The sequence below is a fragment of the Bos taurus genome, chromosome 21 (assembly GCF_002263795.3).
Source record: "Bos taurus isolate L1 Dominette 01449 registration number 42190680 breed Hereford chromosome 21, ARS-UCD2.0, whole genome shotgun sequence".
Lineage (NCBI taxonomy): Eukaryota > Metazoa > Chordata > Mammalia > Artiodactyla > Bovidae > Bos > Bos taurus.
The window spans coordinates 20,260,392-20,282,082 of record NC_037348.1 but is presented as its reverse complement, the minus strand read 5'-3'; the positions used below and the strand labels follow the sequence as shown (position 1 = coordinate 20,282,082).

Genomic DNA, 21,691 nt, shown 5'->3' with positions numbered 1-21,691 from the left:
CTGCTGCTTCACATATCAGGCTTCCAGGGACCATGGCGCAGAGCTTAAGCTCTTCCTTTTTCAAAACTGGGAGATTTCTGGCAAACTTGGGGTAGGATTTTTCTATTTTGTCTCCTATTTTTCTTTAATAGCAAAGGGCTGGAAAATGCAGAAAACCCTGTGCTCAGCAAAAAACCTCCCTCTATAAGGAAATAGCAGGAAACCGCGTTCCAGGATGAACACCAGTTTAGGTGTTTCTTGGAGGCTTTGGCTTGGTTACATAATGCCTGATGGCCCAGCCCAGGCAAGCTGGCACCCCTGAAGCTTGGCAAAGCCCACCTTTGCTTTGTGAGCCCCTTGCCCTGAGCTGCTCAGGTCCTTGGGAAAGCACACACTCTCTCTGTGATTAACAGTTTTCTGTTTAATGCTGACTCCTCCCATGCCCCCTTCTCCTCTGCCCTCCTGGCTCAGTTTTCATGGAAAAAACAACAGTTTCCATGATGAGCTCAGAGTACAGGCAGGAACTGAACCTGTCTGGGCTTTTTGCTTCCTCACTGGAGGGGTGTGGATTAAGTGACCTGTGGTTTTTGCTTGGAGCCAACATTCCATGATTCTATGGTTTTTCTCGCAGAGAAAAGCTTCTCCCTATTCTTGAGTCTGCAGACCGTGACTGAGGGGGAAGGCTTCCAGGCACAGCCATGGAGTCCCCTCCTCCTTGGCTGTGACTAATCCTGTCCTCTCCCCACCTAGCAACAACGCACACATACACACAGGGTCTTAAGCAAGCATGCATCTTGTGGACTGCCTTCTTTCTTTCATTTATCTGCCCACCCATCCATCCATCCATTTATTTGCTTATTCATTCATTTGTTCCATGACTGCTCATTAAGTGCCCACTGTGTCTTGTAGACACAGAGGTAATCAGATCCCCTCCTTGCCTTTGAAGTCACAGACTGGTAGTGGAGGGGTGGCATGTAGATCAGTCAGGTCATGCTTAGTGAAAGGCTGAGTGCAGGGGTTGGATGAGGGGGCTGTGAGGAGAAGAAGTGCCCACAAGCATCCTGGTCATATCACTTCCTCCTCAATTTATGCTTGCTCACACTGGACCCAGAGTATATACATAGAACTGTGAAATGCCCTAAACACTTTAGAGATGATATCTCCATCCTGTGCTTAGGAGAGCTGGCCAAGGTTCAGGACGTGCATGCAGGTGGGGAAGTCGGAACCAAACTCAGGACCCCCTGAGTGTTGTTAAGTTGGTGATTCTTATCTTGATGACAGCTAGCAAGGCTCAGGACTCTGAAATAAGACAGGGTGGAAAAAAGCATTCAGGCTTCATTGTAGAATTCCAGAGCCAAGAATAGTCATCTACTTCAGCCTCCTCTTGGCAGGCGAGGAAACTGAGGCATAGATTGGACAAGTCATCCATTCATTGTCCGCGGCTTGGAGGAGGCTGAGCTGGGAGAATGCCCAGGTCTCCTGACTCCAAGCTGTTCTCCAATAGACCTTGGTTCAGCCCACTGCTGTAACTGCTTACACCCCCACTTCCTAGAACTTTCGCTGGGAGGTCCTGCATCAGACTGGCTGGCCACAGCAAATGCTGCTGTGCTAGCAAACAGGGTTGAGCTCATCCCCTGGGGTGGTGTGGCAGGATGGTGGTGGTAGCCTGGGCCTCAGCTGCCATCTGAAATCATGGATGAAAATAGCTTGCCTGCGGTCTATTGATACCCAATACTCTATCATCAGATTGGGGAAGTCAATTAAAAGTGTCTGGTTTCCCTCCTCAGGGCCTGGGAATTGCACAAAGGCCAGAGACTAGTGGCCAAGGGGAAGAGGGCCTTAACCCTCCTTATTCAACACCAGAGCCAGAGGCCGCACCTAGCCGGTCTGCAGGAAGCATCAGGCAGCTCCCAGGGACTGGCAAAGAGGGACCAGCTCTCCAGTCTGAAGAAAGGCTCAGACTCAGGTTGCATGAACTTCTGGCCCTCCTGGAAAATGCACAGGAAACAGGATGGGAGGGCCCTGGGATCGCCCTGGAACTTCCTGTGGCCAGTAGAGTCGAGGCCAGGAGACCAGGCTGGTATGAGATGGGAGCGACTGTGGCTGATTCCAAATGGGACCTCAGGGATCCTGGTTAATGTTCAGACCAGGGAAGAGGTATGAGTGTCCAGGGGAATGCAAGCTCCTCTCGTGTCACCCATGAACACAGAAATGTGGACCTCCTTCTCTCCAGCTTGATGCTGACCTGGGCCAGCCAACATGAGACAGAAGTCAGGCTTGCCAAGCCCTACTCTGGCTGAAGTCAAGCCATGCACCTTCCCCAAGACAGCTTGGCCTCTGTGGGTTATACGTTGGTATAGTTCTGTCTCATTACCCAGCCAGCTCCTCTTCCATCTTTGCCCCCATTCTGCTTCCTCTTTTCAAGCCCCCAGGTTCCAACTTTCCTTGGGTGGATGGTGAAAACTGTGATACCATGCTGAACCAGCAGTTGTCCAAGTTGAAGATCCAACATCTGAATCACCTTTGAGGGCTTCTTAAAAATAGAGTGTTGGGTCCCTTCCCCAGAGTTTCTCACTCACTATGTCTGAGATGGATTCTAAGAACATGTATTTTGAACAAATTTCTGAGTGATGCTATGGGTCCAGGGACCACACTTAGGGAAATACAGTATTAAGTAGTGACCAGATGAGCAAGGGAGCAACCTTAGCTGACACAACCAGGGAAGACCTCCCTGAGGAGGTAACATTGACTTGGAACTTGAAGGACAAGGAAGATCCAGATGTGCAAAGGTCTGTTGTTCAGTCACTCAATTGTGTCCAACTCTTTGCGACCCCATGGACTGCAGCATGCCAGGCTTCCCTGTCCTTCACTATGTACCAGAGTTTTTTCAAATTCATGTCCATTGAGTTGGTGATACCATCTAACCATCTCATCTTCTGCTACCCTCTTCTCCTTTTGCCTTCAATCTTTCCTAGCATCAGGGTCTTTTCCAATGACTCAGCTCTTCACATCAGGTGACCAAAGTATTGGAGCTTCAGTCTCAGCATCAGTCCTTTTGGTGAATATTCAAGTTAATTTCCTTTAGGATTGAGTGGTTTGATCTCCTTGCAGTCCAAGGGACTTTCAAGAGTCTTCTTCAGCACCACAATTCAAAGGCATCAATTCTTCAGTGTTCAGTCTTCTTTATGATCCAACTCTCACATCTGTACGTGACTACTGGAAAAACCATAACTTTGACTATATGAACCTTTGTAGGCAAAGTACTGTCTTTGCTTTTTAATATACTGTCTAGGTTTGTCATAGCTTTTCTTCCAAGGAGCAAGCGTCTTTTAATTTCTTTAATTTTCACTGCAGTCACCATCCACAGTGATTTTGGAGCCCAGGAATATAAAACCTGTCACTGCTTGCATTTTTTTCCCCTTCTATTTGCCAGGAGGTGATGGGACCAGATGCCATGATCTTAGTTTTTTGAATGTTGAGTTTTAAGCCAGCTTTTTGACTCTGCTCTTTCATCCTCATCAAGAGGCTCTTTAGTTCCTCTTCACTTTCTGCCTTTCTGCAAAGGTGTAGGGGTTTCTAAACTCTTCTGTGCCATAGGTGCTGGGACAGTCTAGTGAAGCTGATGGACCCCTTCCCCAAATGATGTTTTTAAACACATAAAACAATATACGCAGGGTTACACAGGAAAACAATTAAACTGAAATTGACCTCGATCCATAGACTCTTCTGATTAAGAACCCCTAAAGAAGGAGTGTTTGGGAGAAGAGGGAACAGCAAGTTCAAAGACCCTGCGGTCCCTGCGGTGTAAATGAACCTGGCAAGTTGAAGCCCAGGTCAAGGGACTGAATATACAGGTCTGAGGAGTAAACCCAGGGGCCTGGGGTTGTAGGGGCGGGAGTGGAGGTGTGGGGATGTGGTAGGTTTTCATCCATATTCCCCCCTATGCTGGAAGACATCAGGGCTTAAAACAGAGTGGTGATCAGATTCATGTTCTAAAAGATCACTTTGGCTGCTGGATGGAGGATGGTATGTTAAGGGGACAAGAAGGAAGGCAGGAGACCTGTGAAGGCTTTTGCCAGCCTCCAGGTAATGCACAGAGAGGGGATTGGGTGGGGGACGCGGGGGTGGGAGTAGGGGGGACAGCTTGGGGAGTCAAGGGGGATTGGGGAGGCACACTTGAGCAAAATGCTTGTGTGTTGGCCATAGGGCAGAGGCCAGGCAGGACAGGGAGTAGGGGTTTGAGCCTAGTGCTGACTGTTCCTAATTCACCATGCGATCTTAGACCAGTTGCTTCCCCTCCCCATCCTCAGGCCCTAGTGGGAAAGGGGAAGGATGGCCTAAACTCTAGTGTAAGTCTATAAGGGTTGAGTGCAGGACTGGCGAACCCTCCAGCTAAGAAGTGCTGTTTGCCGGGGGAGGGTGATGCCCGCGGTGGCGGCGCCCCTGTGGCTGCCCATTCTGGCCTGCGGGCTGCTCTACGGGCGGAGGGGGCGGCGCGGCGGCGGGGAAGGCGGCAGCCAGGTGGCGGAGCGACGAGGCGGCGAGGCGCCTCCGTCTGGCTGCCAGCGGCGGCTCGCGCGGTCCAGCAGCGCCCGCCCAGGGCAGCGAGGCCCCGAGGGAGGCTCCCGTGGCCGCGCGGGGGCGAGACTAGCGCCCTCCTCCACAGTCTCTGCCGCCGCCGCCTCCTTCTACTCCTCCTCCTGCTCCTCTGGGCAAAGCCTTTGGAAAAAAGGGACGGGCAGAGGGGCAGACGGCAGCTGGCCGGCTCCGCGCCGCCCACCCGGGCAGCGAGCACTCAAGAGGAAAAACTACCACTTCTCAGCCCTGGCTCCCACCCACCCCCATCCCTCCTCGCTAGGTCCCGGGCCCCATGCCTGGAGGAGGGGGCTCCCCCACCCGCTAGATGCCTGAAAGGGAAATGTTCCTCCAATTTCACTGCCACAGCCCATCATTTCTTCCTCAGATCTTTGAATTGCGGTCTGGAGATTGCTTCTGGGAGGCTCGGTCATTTAGTCAATCAACAAACTTTATTGAAAAACCAATCCTTGTTGGCCCAGAGCTGGGCTCTGTTTGCTACACAAATTAAGATCCAGGCACTGCCCTGGAAGGGCACCGGTCTAACGGTGGAGACAGAAATGCTTGCTAACGTGAATTGAGCACCTGTTTATTGTTTTGCCAGGTTTTGAAGGTAGGTGGTATTATCCTCATTTACAGATAAGAAGACAGATACCAGTGGTACAGGATAGACTAAGATAATGGGTAAAATTACATCTACAACACAGTATATAACTCCAAAGAAGTGAATCTCTTAGGATATACAGACCTCGCTTACAAAACCCACTGGAGTGGCTATAATTAAAAAAGACTGAAAATATCAAGCATTGTCAGGAGTGAGGAGCAACTTGAATTTTCAAATCCCATTGGTAAGAGTGGCAGTTGGAACAAACATTTTAGAAAATGCTTGGTGGTGTCCGTTAAAGCTAAACCTGATGCAGCAATCCCACTCCCAACTGCACTTGGTACTTATGTCCACCCAAAAGCTTGTTCAAGAATGTTTCTAGAAGTTTTATTCACAGGACTTCACTGGTGGTCCAGTGGTTGGGAATCCATCTTGCAGTGTAGGGGACTTGGGTTCTATCCGTGGTCAGGGAGCTGGGATCCCACATGCTTCAGAGCACCTAGGCCCCTGAGGCACAACTAGAGAATCTGTGTACTGAAGTGAAAGATTCTGTATGCCACAACTGAGACCTGAAACGGCCAAATAAATAAATAGAAGCTTTATTCATATACAATAGCTCCAAATTGGAAATAACCCAAATGTCCAGCAGCAAGAAAAAGGGTGAATTCATTGTGGTACAGGCACATGATGGAATATTATGCAGCAATGAAAAAGAATGACCTAATGCTGCAGACAGCAACACAGATGGGTCTCACAGATAATAGCTGGTGAAAAAAGTGCATACTGTTTAATTCCATTTACATAAAGTTTCAGGGATAATTTAAGGTGATAAAGGTCAGAACAGTGGCTACCTTAAGAGGTTGCTGACTAGAGGGACACAAGGAACTTTGTGAGGGCTGGACATGCTCTAAATCTTGATCTGGGCAATGGTTACACCAGTGTAAACATGTGTAGAAACTAACCAAGTTCCACACTAAATATCTGTGCACTTTACTTTTTAGAAGTTATTGTTGTTCAGTCACTCAGTCATGTCTGACTCTGCAACCCCATGGACTGCAGCACATCAGACTTCCCTGTCCTTCATTATCTCCCGGAGCTTGCTCAAACTCATGTCCATTGAGTTGGTGATGCCATCCAACCATCTCGTCCTCTGTCGTCCCCTTCTCCTCCTGCCCTCAATCTTTCCCAGAATCAGGGTCTTTTCCAGTGTGCTGGCTCTTTGCATCAGGTGGCCAAAGTATTGGAGCTTCAGCTTCAGCATCAGTCCTTCCAATGAATATTCAGGACTGATTTCCTTTAGGATTGACTAGTTGGATCTTGCAGGCCAAGGGACTCTCAAGAGTCTCTGCCAACACCACAGTTCAAAAGCATCAATTCTTTGTCACTCAGCCTTCTTTATGGTCTAACTCTCATATCCATACATGACTACTGAAAAAATCTTAGCTTTGACTATATGGACCTTTGTTGGCAAAGTAATGTCTCTGCTTTTTAATATGCTGTCATATCTCAATACAAACAAAGCAAAACAAAGAACTCCTGCCTCTCAGTAAGGAAAAGTTAGGAAGTACAAAGTTTGATAGGCAAAGAATGCAAATTGGTAATTCACAGAATAAGAAATCCTAAGAGCTAACAAGTAATTGAAAAGATGCTCTGGAATTCCTTGGCAGTCCAGTGGCTAAGACTTCACCTTCTAATGCAGAGGGTAAAGTTCAATTCCTGGCTGTGGAGCTAATATCCCACATGCCTTGCTGCCAAAAAATCAAAACATAAAGCAGAAGCAATATTGTAGCAAATTCAATAAAATCTTTAAAAAATGGTCCATATTAAAAAAATCTTAAAAAAGAGGAAAAGATGCTCAATCTCATTAGTAATAAGATGAATATACATTGAAACATGATATCACTTGACACCCATCAGAATGGCAAAGATCAGTAAAGCAAACGGGTATTCAGCACTGGCCGGGATGTGGGGAGATGGGGCTGGAGCACTGCTGAAGGGCAGGCAGTTAACTAGTTGGCTCAGGTGGTGAGAAAATAGTCAAGCCAGCAGAGCTGAGTGATATAAAGTAAGTGCACACCTTGGGACCCAGATATCCAACTCAGTGCTTGTACAGATCAGCAAGGGGACTGGAAGGATGACATATTCCCTGTGGCATCATTTATGGGAGGGCTGGATTGGGCGCAAACCTTGGAGTTGATCAAAGGGAGGGATAGGGACCTCTCTGGTGATCTAGTGGGTAAGACTCTGAGCTCCCAGTGCAGGGGGGCTGAGTTCGATCCCTGACTGGGAAACTAGAGCCCGAATGCAGCAGTGAAGATCAGTGTGCTGCTTCTAAGACCCAGTGCAGCCAAATAAATATTTCTTTTAAAGGGAAGGATAAATAAAGTGATGGGTTCACACTATGAATGCTGCACAGTAATTAGAAATAACAAACTTCTAATTGAAGAGTATACACAGTGGAGCTTCCAAAATAAGATCAAGTGAAAAAGGTAAGAAACAACTAGATTTACAGCAAGGTACATAAGCTAACCCCCCACCGCCCACCACGAACACAACAGCTCTGCTCATTTTATGATAATTTATTCATAGTTAAGGGAATACGTTAAATATCAGAGTGGGTGCTTAAGGGAGAGGGAGAGTAAAGGTTGGGAATGAAGAAGAAAATAAAATATGACCAGTCATTCTACTTCGAGAGAGAAATGAAAGTATATGTTCACACCAAGTTTTCTACATATATATTCACGTTATTTGTAATAGACCCAAAATGGGAACCACTCCAGTGTCCATCAACAGATAAGTGGTTGAGCAAATTGTACTATAACTACAATAGACTGCTTCTCAACAATAAAAGAGGAAAAACCACGATACACACAACAGTATGGATGACTTGCAAAATAATTACGCAGAATGAAAGAGTCCAGATAGTATGATTCTATTTATATACATTTCTAGAAAACACAAACTAATCTGTAGTGACAGAAAGCAGATGAGTGGTTGCCCCCAGAGTGGGGGATAGGAGGAGGGGAGTGGTGGGGGGAGAGATGACCAGAGGGCACGAAGAAACTTGTGGAAGGATTTGTTCACTACCTGGGTTATGGTGATGGGTTCTTCAAGTGTATGAACGTGCCAAAACTCACCAAATTGCACACTTTAAATCTTATTCTATGTCAATTAAAGCTATAAAAAGAAACAAGAAAGAGCTTTGCACTAATGATGATCATATATTTTGAGCTAAAGGATATCATTAACCAACTTGTTGTGCTTGAAATTAAAAGCTAAAACAGCAACAAATGCAAATAAAGCAAAAAAAAAGAAAAGAAAGGCTTAGATGGTTGAATTGGCCCAGGCCTAACAGCTAGGATGCTGACTCCAAGACTGTAACCATTAGTCTCTATGGCTCAGGGCTTGCACTAGTTCAAGGCGCTCTATAAGCAACTGTATTGGTGAGGAAACTAGAGGCAATCACATTCACCCAACCTTTAGGGGTCATCTCTGGGAAGGAACCCAGGTACTCAGAAATGGAGTGCAAGGCCATGACCTCTAGGCCTTCCCCATCCAGTCGGAGAGAGATTCTTAGACAGATGATCTCAATACTGAGTGAAGTCAGGGAAAGCTTCCTGTAAGAGGCGATGCTTGAGTTCCAAAAAGTGCTTGGTTTGGAGTCAGCACTCAGCGGATATTATCTATTTGTTTTTTACTATTCCCCATGATTTTAGAGAGAGTAGAGTGGAGAGGAAGATGGCATTCCAGACAGAGGGAAGTATACCATCCAGGGCAGGTAAGCATGTCCCTCACTTTCCTGACACTTAGTAGAAAATCAATAAGCATTGGGTCCTGTCTCCTTCCTTTCTCCAAATTCTTACAGATTGTTCCCAATACCTACCCAGGAGGCCACTTGACCATACAAGGACTTGACCAGAAAGTAGAAAGACAGGCCTAGGCTAGGCCAGGTGGACCCTGAGTCTAGAAAGTGTTTGTCGCTCAGAGGTGTCCCAGTCTTTGTGACCCCATGGACTGTAGCTTGCCAGGCTTCTCTGTCCATGGGATTCTCCAGGCAAGAATACTGGAGTGGGTAACCATTCCCTTCTCCAGGCAAGAATACTGGAGTGGGTAACCATTCCCTTCTCCAGGGGATCTTCCTTACCCAGGGTTTGAACCTGGATCTCCTGTATTGTAGGCAAATTCTTTACTGTCTGAGCTACTAGGGAACCCTGGCTAGTCTAGAAAGGGTCAGGCAAAGGCTATAGGGACCAGTAGCCTGTCAGCCGGGTGGAGAGCGAGAGGGCCGTTTCTGATTCTGTGCTGTGAAAAAGCCCCATTGTGGGGTCTTCAGGGGAGAATATATTTATTTTGTTTCTGAGCTGTGTGAACAGGGCACTGTGCTGCCTGGGTTGAGAGGCTTCTGTGTGGCTGGGGAGGGATCACACCCCCCTCCTGGGTGGTGTGCTATGAAAAGGCTTCATTCAGCCAGGCCTGGCGGCCCACCGGCAGCCCAGGCTCCTGCACTGTCCCTGGGGGCAGCCTGGCTTCCCTCCCTCTCTCCCTGAGGTACGGGCTTGGGGTTGGGTGTGGGTGTGGAGGCCGCCAGGTCAGGCCCAGTCCCCGCGGGGCCCCGTCACTCTCAGGTTCGGTCCCTCAACTGCACACCTCGGTGTGGAGCTGACCGAAGGAGAGGGCCTGGGACCCAAGAGCCATTTAGTCCCCGTCTCGACTTGAGATGTAACTCACGTTGAGAGAAGTTTCACACATGCAGTCATAGAGAGTTGCTGAGGCCGACCTTCACCATACAACTTTAAATCCTTGTTCACTGCTAGGCCATGTTGCCAAGTTGGGGGTCGGTGGGGGGGCGCTCTGAATGTTTATATAATTTCTATGATTATTTTGTGAATAGCATGATTATGTTGCTTTATGTTTGGGGGGTGTGTGTGTGTGTGTGAAGAGTGTTAATTTGTTCACAGGAAATGCTTTAAACACACCTCAATTTTTGGAGCCCTGTTTGGCATCTTTCTATTTTTCGGTACACTGGGAGACTCAGTCCCTGGAACTGGATCAAGATCGTCTGGACCTCTGAGGGCCCTTGGCAAAGACAGCCTGCCTCCTGAGCACGTCTGGATGCGAGGGGTGAGGTGAGAGGGCAGGATGCCCGAGTCCCGGGCAGCCATGGAAGCCGTGGGTGGAAGGACTGCCTCCTGGCCAGCCGTCCCTGTGAGCCGGCAGAGAGGCCAGGGAGGGGCCCTTCTGCGAAACTGACTGGCTTCCCAGGTGATCAGGCTCCTGGCGGGGAAGATGAAGTTCAAGTCCCTGTGGGGCTGTTCTCTGTCTGCCTCTCCCACTGTGCTAGGCTCCCAGGCCAAGCATGGGTTCTCTCTCACTGGACACGCTCCCCACCCCACTCAGACCCCCACCCCAGTTCTCTACTGCCATTCTGGGCTCACACCACCCACCTGGCTCCACCAGCAGAAGCTCTCTTACTCAAAGTTTGAGGAGGAGAACCCAGAACCCCCAGCTGCTGTGGGGTCTATCTCAGTGAGTGGGTGGCTCGCTGTCACTATCCTGCCTGTCACACTGGCCCTCTGTCTTCTAGTTCCAGCTTTGTCTCTGCCTCACTGAATGACCGTGGGAGGTCACTGAGCCTTGGTCTTCTCATCTGCACAGGGCAGGGATTGAATTGGTTGGTTGCTGAGGGCCCTCAAAGCTCCAATTTTCTGTCAGTCTGGAAATCTGGATGCAGGTATACTGCAATCAGACTGGAAATATCTTTACATGAGTACATGGGAGGTCATGCCTGGATGCTAGCCACTTTGCATGCCGCAACACTCCCCAAAGGGGCTTTCTCCTGGATATTTGCCTCCATGTTAAAGATGTTTGACTGGGGCTTCCCTGGTGGCTCAGTGGATAAGAATCCAGCAGCCAATGCAGGAGTCATGGGTTCGATCCCTGATCCAGGAAGATCCCACATGCTGCCAAGCAGGTAAGCCCATGCACCACAACTACTGAGCCTTATTTTAGAGCCCGGGAACTGCAACTGCTGAGCCCCGGTGCTGCAACCACTGAGGCCTGCATGCCTAAAGCCTGTTCTCCACAAGAGAAGCCATCACAATGAGAAGCCCATACACCCAACTAGAGAGTAGCCTGTGCTCGCTGCAAGTAGAGAAAAACCCTTGCAGCAACGAAGACCCAGCACAGCCAAAAATAAATAAAATGAAATTATTTTGGAAAATTCCATGGATGGAGGATCCTGGCAGGCTACAGTCCACGGGGTCACAAAGAGTCAGACACGACTAAGCAACTTCACTTTCTCACCAGAAATGATTTGAAGTTGTTGATAGAGATTATAGCTAATTCATTTTTTAATGTTGAAGAAGTTGGGGTAATAAAACAGTAAGATTTCGTATATAAAAATGAATGTCCTATTGCAGTCATAGAGGAGAGTCGCAGATCTATAGATTATATGAAGTTGGGAAACACAGATCGTACAAAACATTAAAATATAAGTCCAGAAAAAAAAATATAAAAACAAAGATGTTTAACTAGTATACAGCCCCCCTCATCCCTCCGTCTCTTTGCAGACAATCATAGAGAAGGTCTGGATGCTGGTGTCAGGAACGGAAGTTGGGGATAGGGGCTATGAGGTCAAGGAGGGAGGGAGTTGGGAGTGGGCTGCACTGGAGGGGTGACTGCTCAGCCCCGGGGAACCCTGAACTCTCAGCTGCCTATTCTAAACAGGGTCTGGTTATAGCCCATTGAGCCCCTGGAGAGTTTCCCTTCCCAGAGGAGCAAGAGGGCCATGTGCTCTCTAGCAAGACGTCTGATGGGGAGGCATCTCTGTGGCCTTGCACATGCTCTCAGTCTTGGACTTGTACTCAAGGGTGAAAAGAAGGTGAGGGAAGCATCTGGCTGGGCATGGCTCAAATGCCTGAGGGATGCATACACCAGCAATTCTAGCTGAGATGTGACATCACCCTGAACTTTCAGGAGAGGGATCTGGCTTATCTGACACGTGATGTGGTCATCCCAGAGAAAGCTGGGATGTTCTCAAAGGATGAAGGATGGATTCACAGATAGATGGATGGATAAAATTAAGCTTATCTGAGAGAGATATCTCTAATGACTTTATGTAGATGACTCATTTATTTAAGAGAGGAAAATTGAATTTTGTCTCAATGTTTTGAGCCTGATGGACTAAGAGAATGAGTCTGAAAGGGAGGGCTGCTGGTCAGGGTTGTGGAAAAGAGATGGATGTTCAGCTTGCAGACTGGGGATCAGACAAGGATGGCTTGATCAGAGATCTGTTGGGTTTGAAGCAGCAGAACAAGAGCCAAGTGGAACAAAGGGTTCTTGTTAAGGTGGGGATGTAGATTTGGAAACTTCATACATAGAGATGATAGCCGATAGTTTGTGAATGAGTCAGTCCTCAAAAGAGAGACATTATGGCAAAATATGAAGAATGGGGAACCCTCGGAAGCTTGAATTAATATCCTTTGGTTTATAAATGGGCAAACTGGGCTCCAGAATTTGTCATTAATTCACATAGCAATCCATCCATCCATCCAACCATCCATCCACTCAACAAATACATTTATCCAGAAGCTATAATGTACAAGGTAATATTCTTGATAATGTTCATGGTTAAGGGCCTGACAAGGGATAGTGTCAGCAAGTGGGCAGACTTAAGAGAGAAGGATATGGGAACCAAGGAAGGAGGATGTTCAGGAAAGCCAATAGCATCCTATCTCATGGAGCTCAAAGAGCAGGAAAGTTAAAGAAAACAAGTTGGATTTGCTCTCTGGTGGATCCTGGGAGAGAGTTTTCGTAAACTGTTGGCAAGGAGGAGTCATGAATGAAGGAGTTAAGGAGAGACTGTCTATGCTTCTGGAAGATGGACAGAAATGATGTTTATCTTCTGCATCGTGCTTTTCAGTGGTGAAGCACTACATCTGTGCAACCAGCACATTCACCATTACAGATGTATTGTCTGAAATGTCTAAATAGGATTCCATCAGGACAGGGTTCCCTGATATAGAGCAGATGCTCTATTGTCTACCATCAGTCATTTACTGGTGAAAGCATGTGCTTTGGAAAAGCCCTGTGCCAGACAGCAGAAGACTTGGTTTCGAGTCCTGGCTTTGATGCCTGTCAACCAACCAGATTATGTTGGCCAGATCATTCAATACGAGCTTTTTATCCATATACCAACAAAGTTACTTCCTACCCCTTATCTGGTATTGCTGTTCACTTTGGACTCCCCCCAAATATATTACTTGCAAATTGCGGCTGCTAAATAAATACATTTGTTGTGTCGATGGATAGAAGGATAGATGGCCAGGTGGATGAGTTACAAATTCTGGAGCTCAGTTTGCACATCTATAAACCAAGGGACATCAATTCAAGCTTTCTGAGAGTCCTTCCATCTTCAATCATCTATGGTCATCTATGATTATGCTTTTTATTAAAATCACAAGCAGAATTCTTCCAAAGTTGTTTAGAGCTAGCACACCTGGGCCAATTAAGCTGTTGTAGATTATCCCAGTGAATCTCCTTGAGGTTAGAGACTGGACCATCTGTTATCATGGCTCCAAAGCCTTTCATCTATGATCAGAGATAGAATCTTAGAAGATTCATACTAAGCGTTCACTGAAGGAAAAAGGAATCACTTCCAACTATACTCTGATTCTCTAGAGACACTTAAGGATACGTAGCATGTGGTTGGGGCTTCCCTGGTAGCTCAGATGGTAAAGAATCTGTCTGCAACGCAGGAGACCTGGGTTTGATCCATGGGTTGGGAAGATTTCCCTATAGGAGGGCAACTCACTCCAGTATTCTTGCCTGGAGAACCTACATGGATTCTTGGGCAGGTTACAGTCCATGGGGTCGCAAAGAGTCAGACACGACTGAGTGACTAACACTTTCACTTCAGCATGTGTTTCTCATTGTAGACAACATGCCATAGTGTTTGCAAGCAACTCAAAGATGTCCTTTCATGACAGGACATGTCCCTGTAGCCCGTTTCTGGTGAGCCACCCGTATGTGGCTTCGCAGTTTCAGGTTTGAGCTTATCTCTTCCCTGGTAGCTCAGTTGGTAAAGAATCCACCTGCAATGCAGGAGACCCTGGTTTGATTCCTAGGTCGGGAAGATCCGCTGGAGAAGGGATAGGCTATCCACTCCAGTATTCTTGGGCTTTCCTTGTGGCTCAGCTGGTAAAGAATCTGCCTGCAATGTGGGAGACCTGGATTCGATCCCTGTGTTGGGAAGATTCCCCTGGAGAAGGGAAAGGCTACCCACCCCAGTATCCTGGCCTGGAGAATTCCATGGACTGTATGGTCCATGGGGTCGCAAAGAGTCGGACACGACTGAGTGACTTTCACTTTCTACATCCGTCAGTCCATCAACTCAGAATTCAGATCATCAGAACAGAATTCCAATCACAGCGTGAAAAGGAAGCCAACGGTTTGGAAAGCATCCAGAGGCAGGTGGCCAGGAGGGTGAAGGGCCTGGAAATGCCTGAAAATGAGGAGTGATGAAAAGAACTAAGGGTATTCATCCAGAAGAGAAGATGACATGGCACCCGCGGCCAATAGTACTGTCCAAGCTCACTGGGACTAGAGTTTGTACTTTTTTCTCTGCACGGTCCTTCTGAGAACAAACCTGTGACTGGTGAATGGGAGTAACAGGGAGGCTGATTTCAGCTCATTCTAAGAACCTCAGGAGGTTTTTTTCAGCCAAGTTATAAGAATATAGAATTGACTGCCCAGGGAAGCAGAGAGTCGGCTGACAGTTGCCAAGGATGGAGGAACACAGGCTGCCATAACCTGGGTGGATATACCAGGTGACTTCTCAGACTTCTTTCAGTGTGGAGGTTCCAAAGAATTTCGAAGTGGAGTAAAGAGAAAGCTCTTTGCTTTTGTCGATTTAGAAATCGTCTGCTGGTCTTAGCTGTGGTTCATCTCACACCTGGCTGATCTCTAAACGCATTTCTCTACTCAGCAGTTTGGGTCTCCCAGCTGAAATGATTATAAACCTCTTCTCTCTCTCTCTCTCTCTCTCTCTCTCTCTCTCTTTTTTAAAAGGATCTTTTTCTTTTCCAAATAAAGAACTTAGGAAGTCTCAGGAAGACTGGACCTACGTGGAGAAATTCCACAAGAAATAATTAACCAAACAAACAAACAATAAACCTCCAAGCCAAAATTATATAGCAGTGAAGTGCACACCTCCCAAATTCAGGTTGTCCGGCTGTCCAGAGCACAGAACTTTTGTCTGTCTTTAATATCTGGTGGATTTGCCTGACCCAAGATTGGACTTCTTAAGTTCGGTTCTGGGCATGGGTAAGTGGGAAACCCTCTGAAGCTTACACCTCCTGAAGAGGATAGAGAGGGAGAAACTTGGTTTCCATAGCAATTAGGGGGTCCCAATCATAAACAACCATTTTTTCTACCTGGACCCAAGTCTTCGAAAAGTAACTCAGCCTGAGGTTTGCACATTGGGGACCTCCTATCTGGTGGTTGGTGATGTCAGTGGAAAGATTTTCATGGAATTATTCAGAGTACGTCCCACAAAATAGAAATTAATCTATCAGCTGCAGGGCCTAAAATAAAAACTGATTTGCAGCCACTTTGTGACAACACCATTGCCAACCAGAAGTAGCCTTTGGCTCCCCGACCCAGGGCTCAGTTGGAATTTTTTTCACAGTAGCATAAACTCTCAGAGCCAGCATGGCTCTTCGGGATTGTCCAACCCCCTCATTTTACAGATGAGGTTTCGTTTGAAGCTAAGTTCCAAGCAGGATTTGCATCCAACAGGAAACAGCATTAACATTTTCCAGAAGCCGCCCTTGCCTCTCTGGTGAAGGCTACTTTAGCACAAAAGTCCACGTCTTGTTTCAATTAGCTTGCATGCTCTGGGCACAATTACTGGAAAATGGGGAGCTGGGCGGAGGAGGTGATGTCACTGGAGACCCCGGTAAAAGCCTGGTGATGTGTTGACAGTCACTGGGGCCCTCACTAATGTGATTGGTGATGGAGACAGGAGGGAGGCTGCTGTTCCTGGAGAAGCTGGTTCTAGGTGGCAGCTACTGGTCCTCAGGGGCCATTATGGGAGAGGCACCTGAGTGTCAGGCCTCAGGTAGGGGAGGGAGTGTGTCCACCGTGCTGAGTACCAGATACAAGAGCACCACCTACTGTCTGAGGAGATCAAGTGGATCTCTGCATCCACTGTGGGCAAAGAAGGTGTAGTTAAGTATGCTGGGCGGCTTTTCCATGGCTCTGAACTGTTTGAGGAGGACCCTTTTCTCCAGCTGTTGTCCCCAACACCCCTCTCTGCCAACCTTGGTTCCTCCACCTGCTGCATCTCACAGGAGAGCTGGGTTCCACCACACTGACCAGGGCTCACAGAGGATGGGCTCCAGTTCCCTGGGTCGTGGGCTTTCTATGAACTCACAGAAGCCTCTGCCTCATGGGTTTCTCTTCTGAGTGTGTGTGTGTGTGTGTGTGTGTGGTGTGTCTTGGGGAAGGGAGGGTGGAATGAGGGAGCTGGTGCTGTTGTGCTGACAATGCAAGTCTGTTCTGCAGCCCAGAGGAAAAAATTAGTACAAACTAGAAGAAAGAAAATTTTGGTGTTTCCAAGAATACTTAAATAATTGCTGCTATTCTGGCCCTGAGATTGTTGGTTTGTTTGAGTAATAGCTCTGGCCTGAGTCCTTAACACCACTCTGGCTCCCAGAGGCCAGGCTGGCTCTGTCACATCTGTAAGGATTTCTCCAGAATGTGTGGTGCTCAGAGGGACTCCATGGTGACACAAGGGAGCCAAACACTGGGCTATAAGGTGAGATGGTGAAAATGGCATGTCACTGTCCAGGGACACTTCTCGGGGCTCACAATTCATAGCATTTCAGACATGTTGAGGCTTTCATGGGGCTTCTTCAGTTCCACTCCAGGCCTCCTCCATGGGGAAGGTTGGCTCCATGCCTGCATCCCTTCTGGGTCAGAAGACAGCTACTGGACTGCCTCAGGGTCCCTGGGACCCTGGAATGCCCCCAGTCAACTCCAGTCTGTTCCCCCCAGCCCTGCCACAATCCCAGTGCATCTTCAGGGCTGGCCCCTCCCAGGGGTCCTGCAGGGGCCTCCTCTTTCAGCTTTTGCCTTTAAAAAGGGGCTGATCATCCATCCATCCCTACCCACTCCCTGGGATGCCCTGAAAGGCTCCATTCAGCATCAGACACAGCATCCTTGTTCATTTTCAATCCCTTGGTTCCCAGCTTGGAAGCTGCTAACCAGTCTCCCAGGCCAGGAAAATCCTGCTCAGGTAGGACTCCTCCTAGATCTTTCCAGACTTCCACCTGGATGGCAGCTTTGGAGCTTAAGAGCCAGACATGTTAATTTATTCTGTGGTTCCCCCATGATCCTCTACTTTGGAGTCATGCTGGATTGGGGTCTCCCTTCCCCAATGTGCAAGAGTCACATGTTAAGGTAAAACTCGGGGGAGGGATTCAGAACAGTCCCTACTTCTCATGTCATCCTGTCCCCACGGCCTTGCTCTCACCCCAGGGCTCCTCCCTGTTCACCCCTGAAGCTGCCCTCCTCCGGGTGGGGTTGTGTCCCCTCAGATGGCAGCTCCTTCTAGTGATGCTGCAGGGAGTAAAGGCTGGGACCCGTAGGTCTTCAGGTTGCTGTGGAAGGAGGCCGTGGCCTTGAAAGTGTATCCTGGGTCCCAGAGCCTTGAGCTTTGGTCCTGAGCTCCCACCCATGGGCCCTTTTGACATGTGGGCTATAGAGCAAAGCCTTCAAACCCGCAGCTTTGGCACTGTTATTTGGGTTCCCATTTCCTAGTCATGCACCCTTAGTATGCGAGTGTGCTCGGTCGTGTCTGACTCTTGGCAGCCCCATGGACTATATCTTACCAGGCCTTTGTCCATGAGATTTTCCAGGCAAGAATATTGGAGTGGGTTGCCATTTCCTTCTCCAGTGCCACCTTAGGGAAGGACTTAATTCCCCCAACCTTAGTTTTCTTGTCTGTAAAATGGGGTTAGCAGTACAATCCACAGTCCCTTTTCTGAAACCCTGTGGGGCAGATGTGCTCCAGGACTCCGAGTTTTTCAGCTTCATTTATGTAACATGGTGCATCTATCCTACATGACATAATACCCCACTGGGGTCTGAAACACCTTGTAATCAAACACATTGGTGTTTCTGCAACTGAATTTTGAACATTCACACGACATGAAATAAAGACCATAAATGGTCTGGGTCTGTTCAGTTCAAATTTTGTTACCAAACAATTTTTTTTTTAATTCTTGTTCAATTTTCAGAATTTTGAAAGGTTGGGGTTGCAGATAAGGGTCAGGCTACTCTGTGTCTCCATAGATAATGGCATGCAGCAGAAAGAGGTGAAGAAATGTTCATGGTCTGATGCCAGACCCAACCCAGCTGTAAGCTTTGGGATAAGACAAGTCTTGTGACAAGGTCAAGGGTGATGCGTGAAGGAGAACCGTTCAGGAGTGGCTGTGCTGTTACCCGAGTGTCTGAGCCATTGATTCCAACTCCACAGATCCTGAGCCTCAGCCATCACAGGGCCCTGAGCCTTTCCCTGGCATCTGACTTAATCCATCTCCAGGGCTGGACCTTTCTCGGGTGGATCCTCAGCTAAGACCTCTGCCACACTGGTGACCAGTAGGACCAGAACGACTACCACATGATCGTCCTCAGGCCCTGGGCTCCCCGACCATTATGGGCTGCTGCCTCCGACAGCTGCAGCTGTTCTCCACCTGCATGGCCTTCTCGCTGGGGGCCAGCGTGGGCACCTGGAAGGGGGCCATAGGTAACTGGTCCATGTTCATCTGGTGCTTCTGCTTCGTCCTGACCCTCCTCATCCTCATAGTTGAGTTATGCGGGCTGGAGGGCCACTTCCCCTTCTCCTGGGACAACTTTCTCATCACCTGCAACTGCTACTCCGCCCTCCTCTGCCTCTCGGCCTCCATCATCTACCCCATCATCTACATTCAGTTCTTCTCCAACAGCCACGACTGGGACCGCACCATCATCTCCACTGCATTCTCCTGCATCGCCTTTGTGGCTTATGCCATGGATGTGACCTGGACTAGGGCCCAGCCCAACATGATCACAGGCTATATGGCCACCGTGCCAGGCCTGCTTAAGGGGCTGGAGACCGTCGTGGCCTGTGTCATCTTTGTCTTCCTCAGCAACACCTCCCTGTACCTGCACCAGCCGGCCCTGGAGTGGTGCGTGGCCGTGTACTCCATCTGCTTCGTCTTGTCATCCGTGGCCATCCTGCTGAACCTGGGCAAGTGCGACAGCAGGCCGTCCATCCCCTTCTCCGTTTTCCAGGTTGTGCTGACCCTGCTCTCCGTCCTCCTCTACACCACTGCTCTGCTCCTCTGGCCGCTCTACCAGTTCAACGAGGAGTTGGGCAGGCAGCTCCAGCGGTCCAGTGACGTGAACTGCAGCAGTCGAATTCCCACCTCCGTGTGCATCTGGGACCAACAACTGGCTGTGGTTAGTTTGACAGCCATCAACCTGCTGATTTATGTGACTGACCTGGTGTTCTCTGCCCGCCTGAATTTTAACAGTGGCTGAGGCTTTGCCCAAGGGCTCCCAATTCCTCCCTTGTCTCACCTGAAGTTCATTACCAAGCTCTGATGTCCTCTTTCCAGCTCTCCTCTCTCCCTTCTCACGTCCTTCTGCATTCATCTCACTCCCTTTCCCTTTTCCTTCCCACCTTCTGCTCTATCTCCTTCCTGTTTTCTTTGGTTGCCCACATCCTGTTTTGCCTTTTTCTCTTGCTGCTCTCTCATCTTTTCTACATTTTCTGTTTTTTACCCCTTTCCTGGTCATCCTTGGTTTTCTCATCTCGTGTGTCCTGACCACCTATCCCCATTTTCCTTCTTCTGATCCATCAGGACCTAAGACTCCTTCCTTCTCTGCCCACCACTGCCTCCCACCTCCTAAGGTGCTGACTCCACAGCACACAGCCCTCTGTGCAGCTGTTCACGCCCTGGGCTTCCGGAGAGGCCTTGTTGCCAAAGCAAGTCTGTCCCTCTGGTACATGTGTGATGGGTTTGGGGATGGGGGTGGGTAGCTAGGCATTGGGTCCTCTTTCTTTGTGTACAGTATGTCTCCCATTTAAGTTAAAAAAAAAAAAAGTCTCTGGAGGTCAGTAATTTCCAGTGGGTGGGAGTCTTGAAGCAGAGTCCCTGGGTCCCTAGGCCCCAGCTGGTGGTTGGCCCCGTCCGACATTGGCTCTAGAATTTTTCCAAGCTTACTGAAAACCCACTGCCTACAGAAGCCATCTTAAAGGAAGCCAAGGCTGAATGCCTCCCCATCCCAACTACCGTCTGGGGAATCGAAGCAGGAGCTGGTGAAGAACCCCAGAGTCTTGAAGACAGCTGTCTGCAACGTTGGTGAGGGGCATCGATGTGGCCCTCCTGCCTCAGTGATCAAAACTGCAGGTCCCGCCTCTGCAGGGAGAAGAGCATGGCCCTGCCAGCCTTAAAGCTGATGTCAGCCTGCCTGGGATCATTTGTTTTCTTTTTCTGGTCAGGAGGACAAAATTGACTGAATGGACCTGTTCTTAAAGGTGAAATTTCTTTTCTATTTTTCTGGGGAAGGTGGGTTGACTGAGTGGGGATTTCAGCTGCTGTAGTCAAGTGAATTGCAGTGCTTGAGTGTGTGTGTGCACACACATGTCAGTGGCTTTTTGCCACTGTGTTCTGCTTTTCTGAGACTCAGGCATAAAGTGACCTATATAAATGCAGAAAAAAATATGTATGGTTTCTTTTAATTACCTGGAGTTTCCAATCCCCATCAGCCCCTGCTGTCAACCATGGAAATCTTGTCCTTTCTTCCATATCCACAATGTTCTTTTTTAAAAACCTAAAAGATAAAATAAACAAAATGAAAATGAAACCAACAAAATCCACAGGTTCTAATTGCCCAAACTTGACTAGAAATCAGAAAGAGCCTAGGTCTTAAAGGGGCCCTGCCAGCCCTTGGATGACTCTCTTTAAAGGTGTGTGCTTTGTGCATACTGACTGTGTGTGGTTGTGTGTGTGTGTGTCAGTGGGGAGGCATACATTAAGACCAGCAGCCCTTTAAATAACTGGCAAACTCATCTCAAGCCTTCTTCCTGCCGGTTCGCAGCCACAAAGCCTCAGAGCCCAGCATCCTAGAGTCACCAGGGCCAGAGGAGCCAGGCAAGCAGAGCTCTGGGGGAGGGGAGGGGAAGGACCCCCTCTGCTGCCCCTCACTCCTGTACTGGGAGGAAGCATGTGATCTTCACCCAGAGGTGGGTTGGATGGAGGGGAAGGGCTCCCAGGAGGTGGTCCTCGTGGCAGGAAAATCTTAAGAAGCAATAAAATAAAATTCGTATTTTAAAATAAGAAAAATTTATTTGGCCAAATACACCTAAAGCTGGGTTAAAAAGTTAAACAGATTTCTTTTTTGCAGGACTTCTTAGGACTAAAAGAGATCTATAGCAGTAAGTGATTCCCAGACTTGTATAATCAGGGAACTGTTTTTTTCCAT

The 21,691-nt window shown here is 48.4% G+C and overlaps 1 protein-coding gene and 1 long non-coding RNA gene across 3 annotated transcripts in view; both read left to right on the top strand.

Moving 5' to 3' along the window:
• LOC132343337 (uncharacterized) overlaps positions 1–10,110 on the top strand; it is a 105,807-nt gene extending 95,697 nt beyond the window's left edge. Inside the window, exon 3 of the long non-coding RNA XR_009492105.1 lies at positions 8,875–10,110. This is a non-coding gene — a long non-coding RNA (uncharacterized lncRNA). The remainder of the gene's footprint in view (positions 1–8,874) is intronic.
• An 8,512-nt stretch (positions 10,111–18,622) lies between these two features.
• LOC101906604 (myeloid-associated differentiation marker-like) lies at positions 18,623–21,294 on the top strand. 2 transcript variants are annotated; one of them, XM_059879273.1, is made up of 2 exons: positions 18,623–19,663; positions 20,451–21,294. In XM_059879273.1, the coding sequence occupies exons 1-2, from the start codon at positions 18,878–18,880 to the stop codon at positions 20,460–20,462; spliced, it is 798 nt and encodes a 265-aa protein (XP_059735256.1). In that variant the 5' UTR covers positions 18,623–18,877; the 3' UTR covers positions 20,463–21,294. The 2 variants fall into 2 exon arrangements, with proteins under 2 accessions (XP_059735256.1, XP_024838076.1); XM_024982308.2 differs by having other exon boundaries at positions 18,623–21,269.
• Positions 21,295–21,691: the final 397 nt, after the last annotated feature.

What these genes read in the sequence shown, in the direction of transcription:
- LOC101906604 (XM_024982308.2), top strand. Translation starts at nt 18,878, where the DNA reads ATGGGCTGCTGCCTCCGACAGCTGCAGCTGTTCTCCACCTGCATGGCC.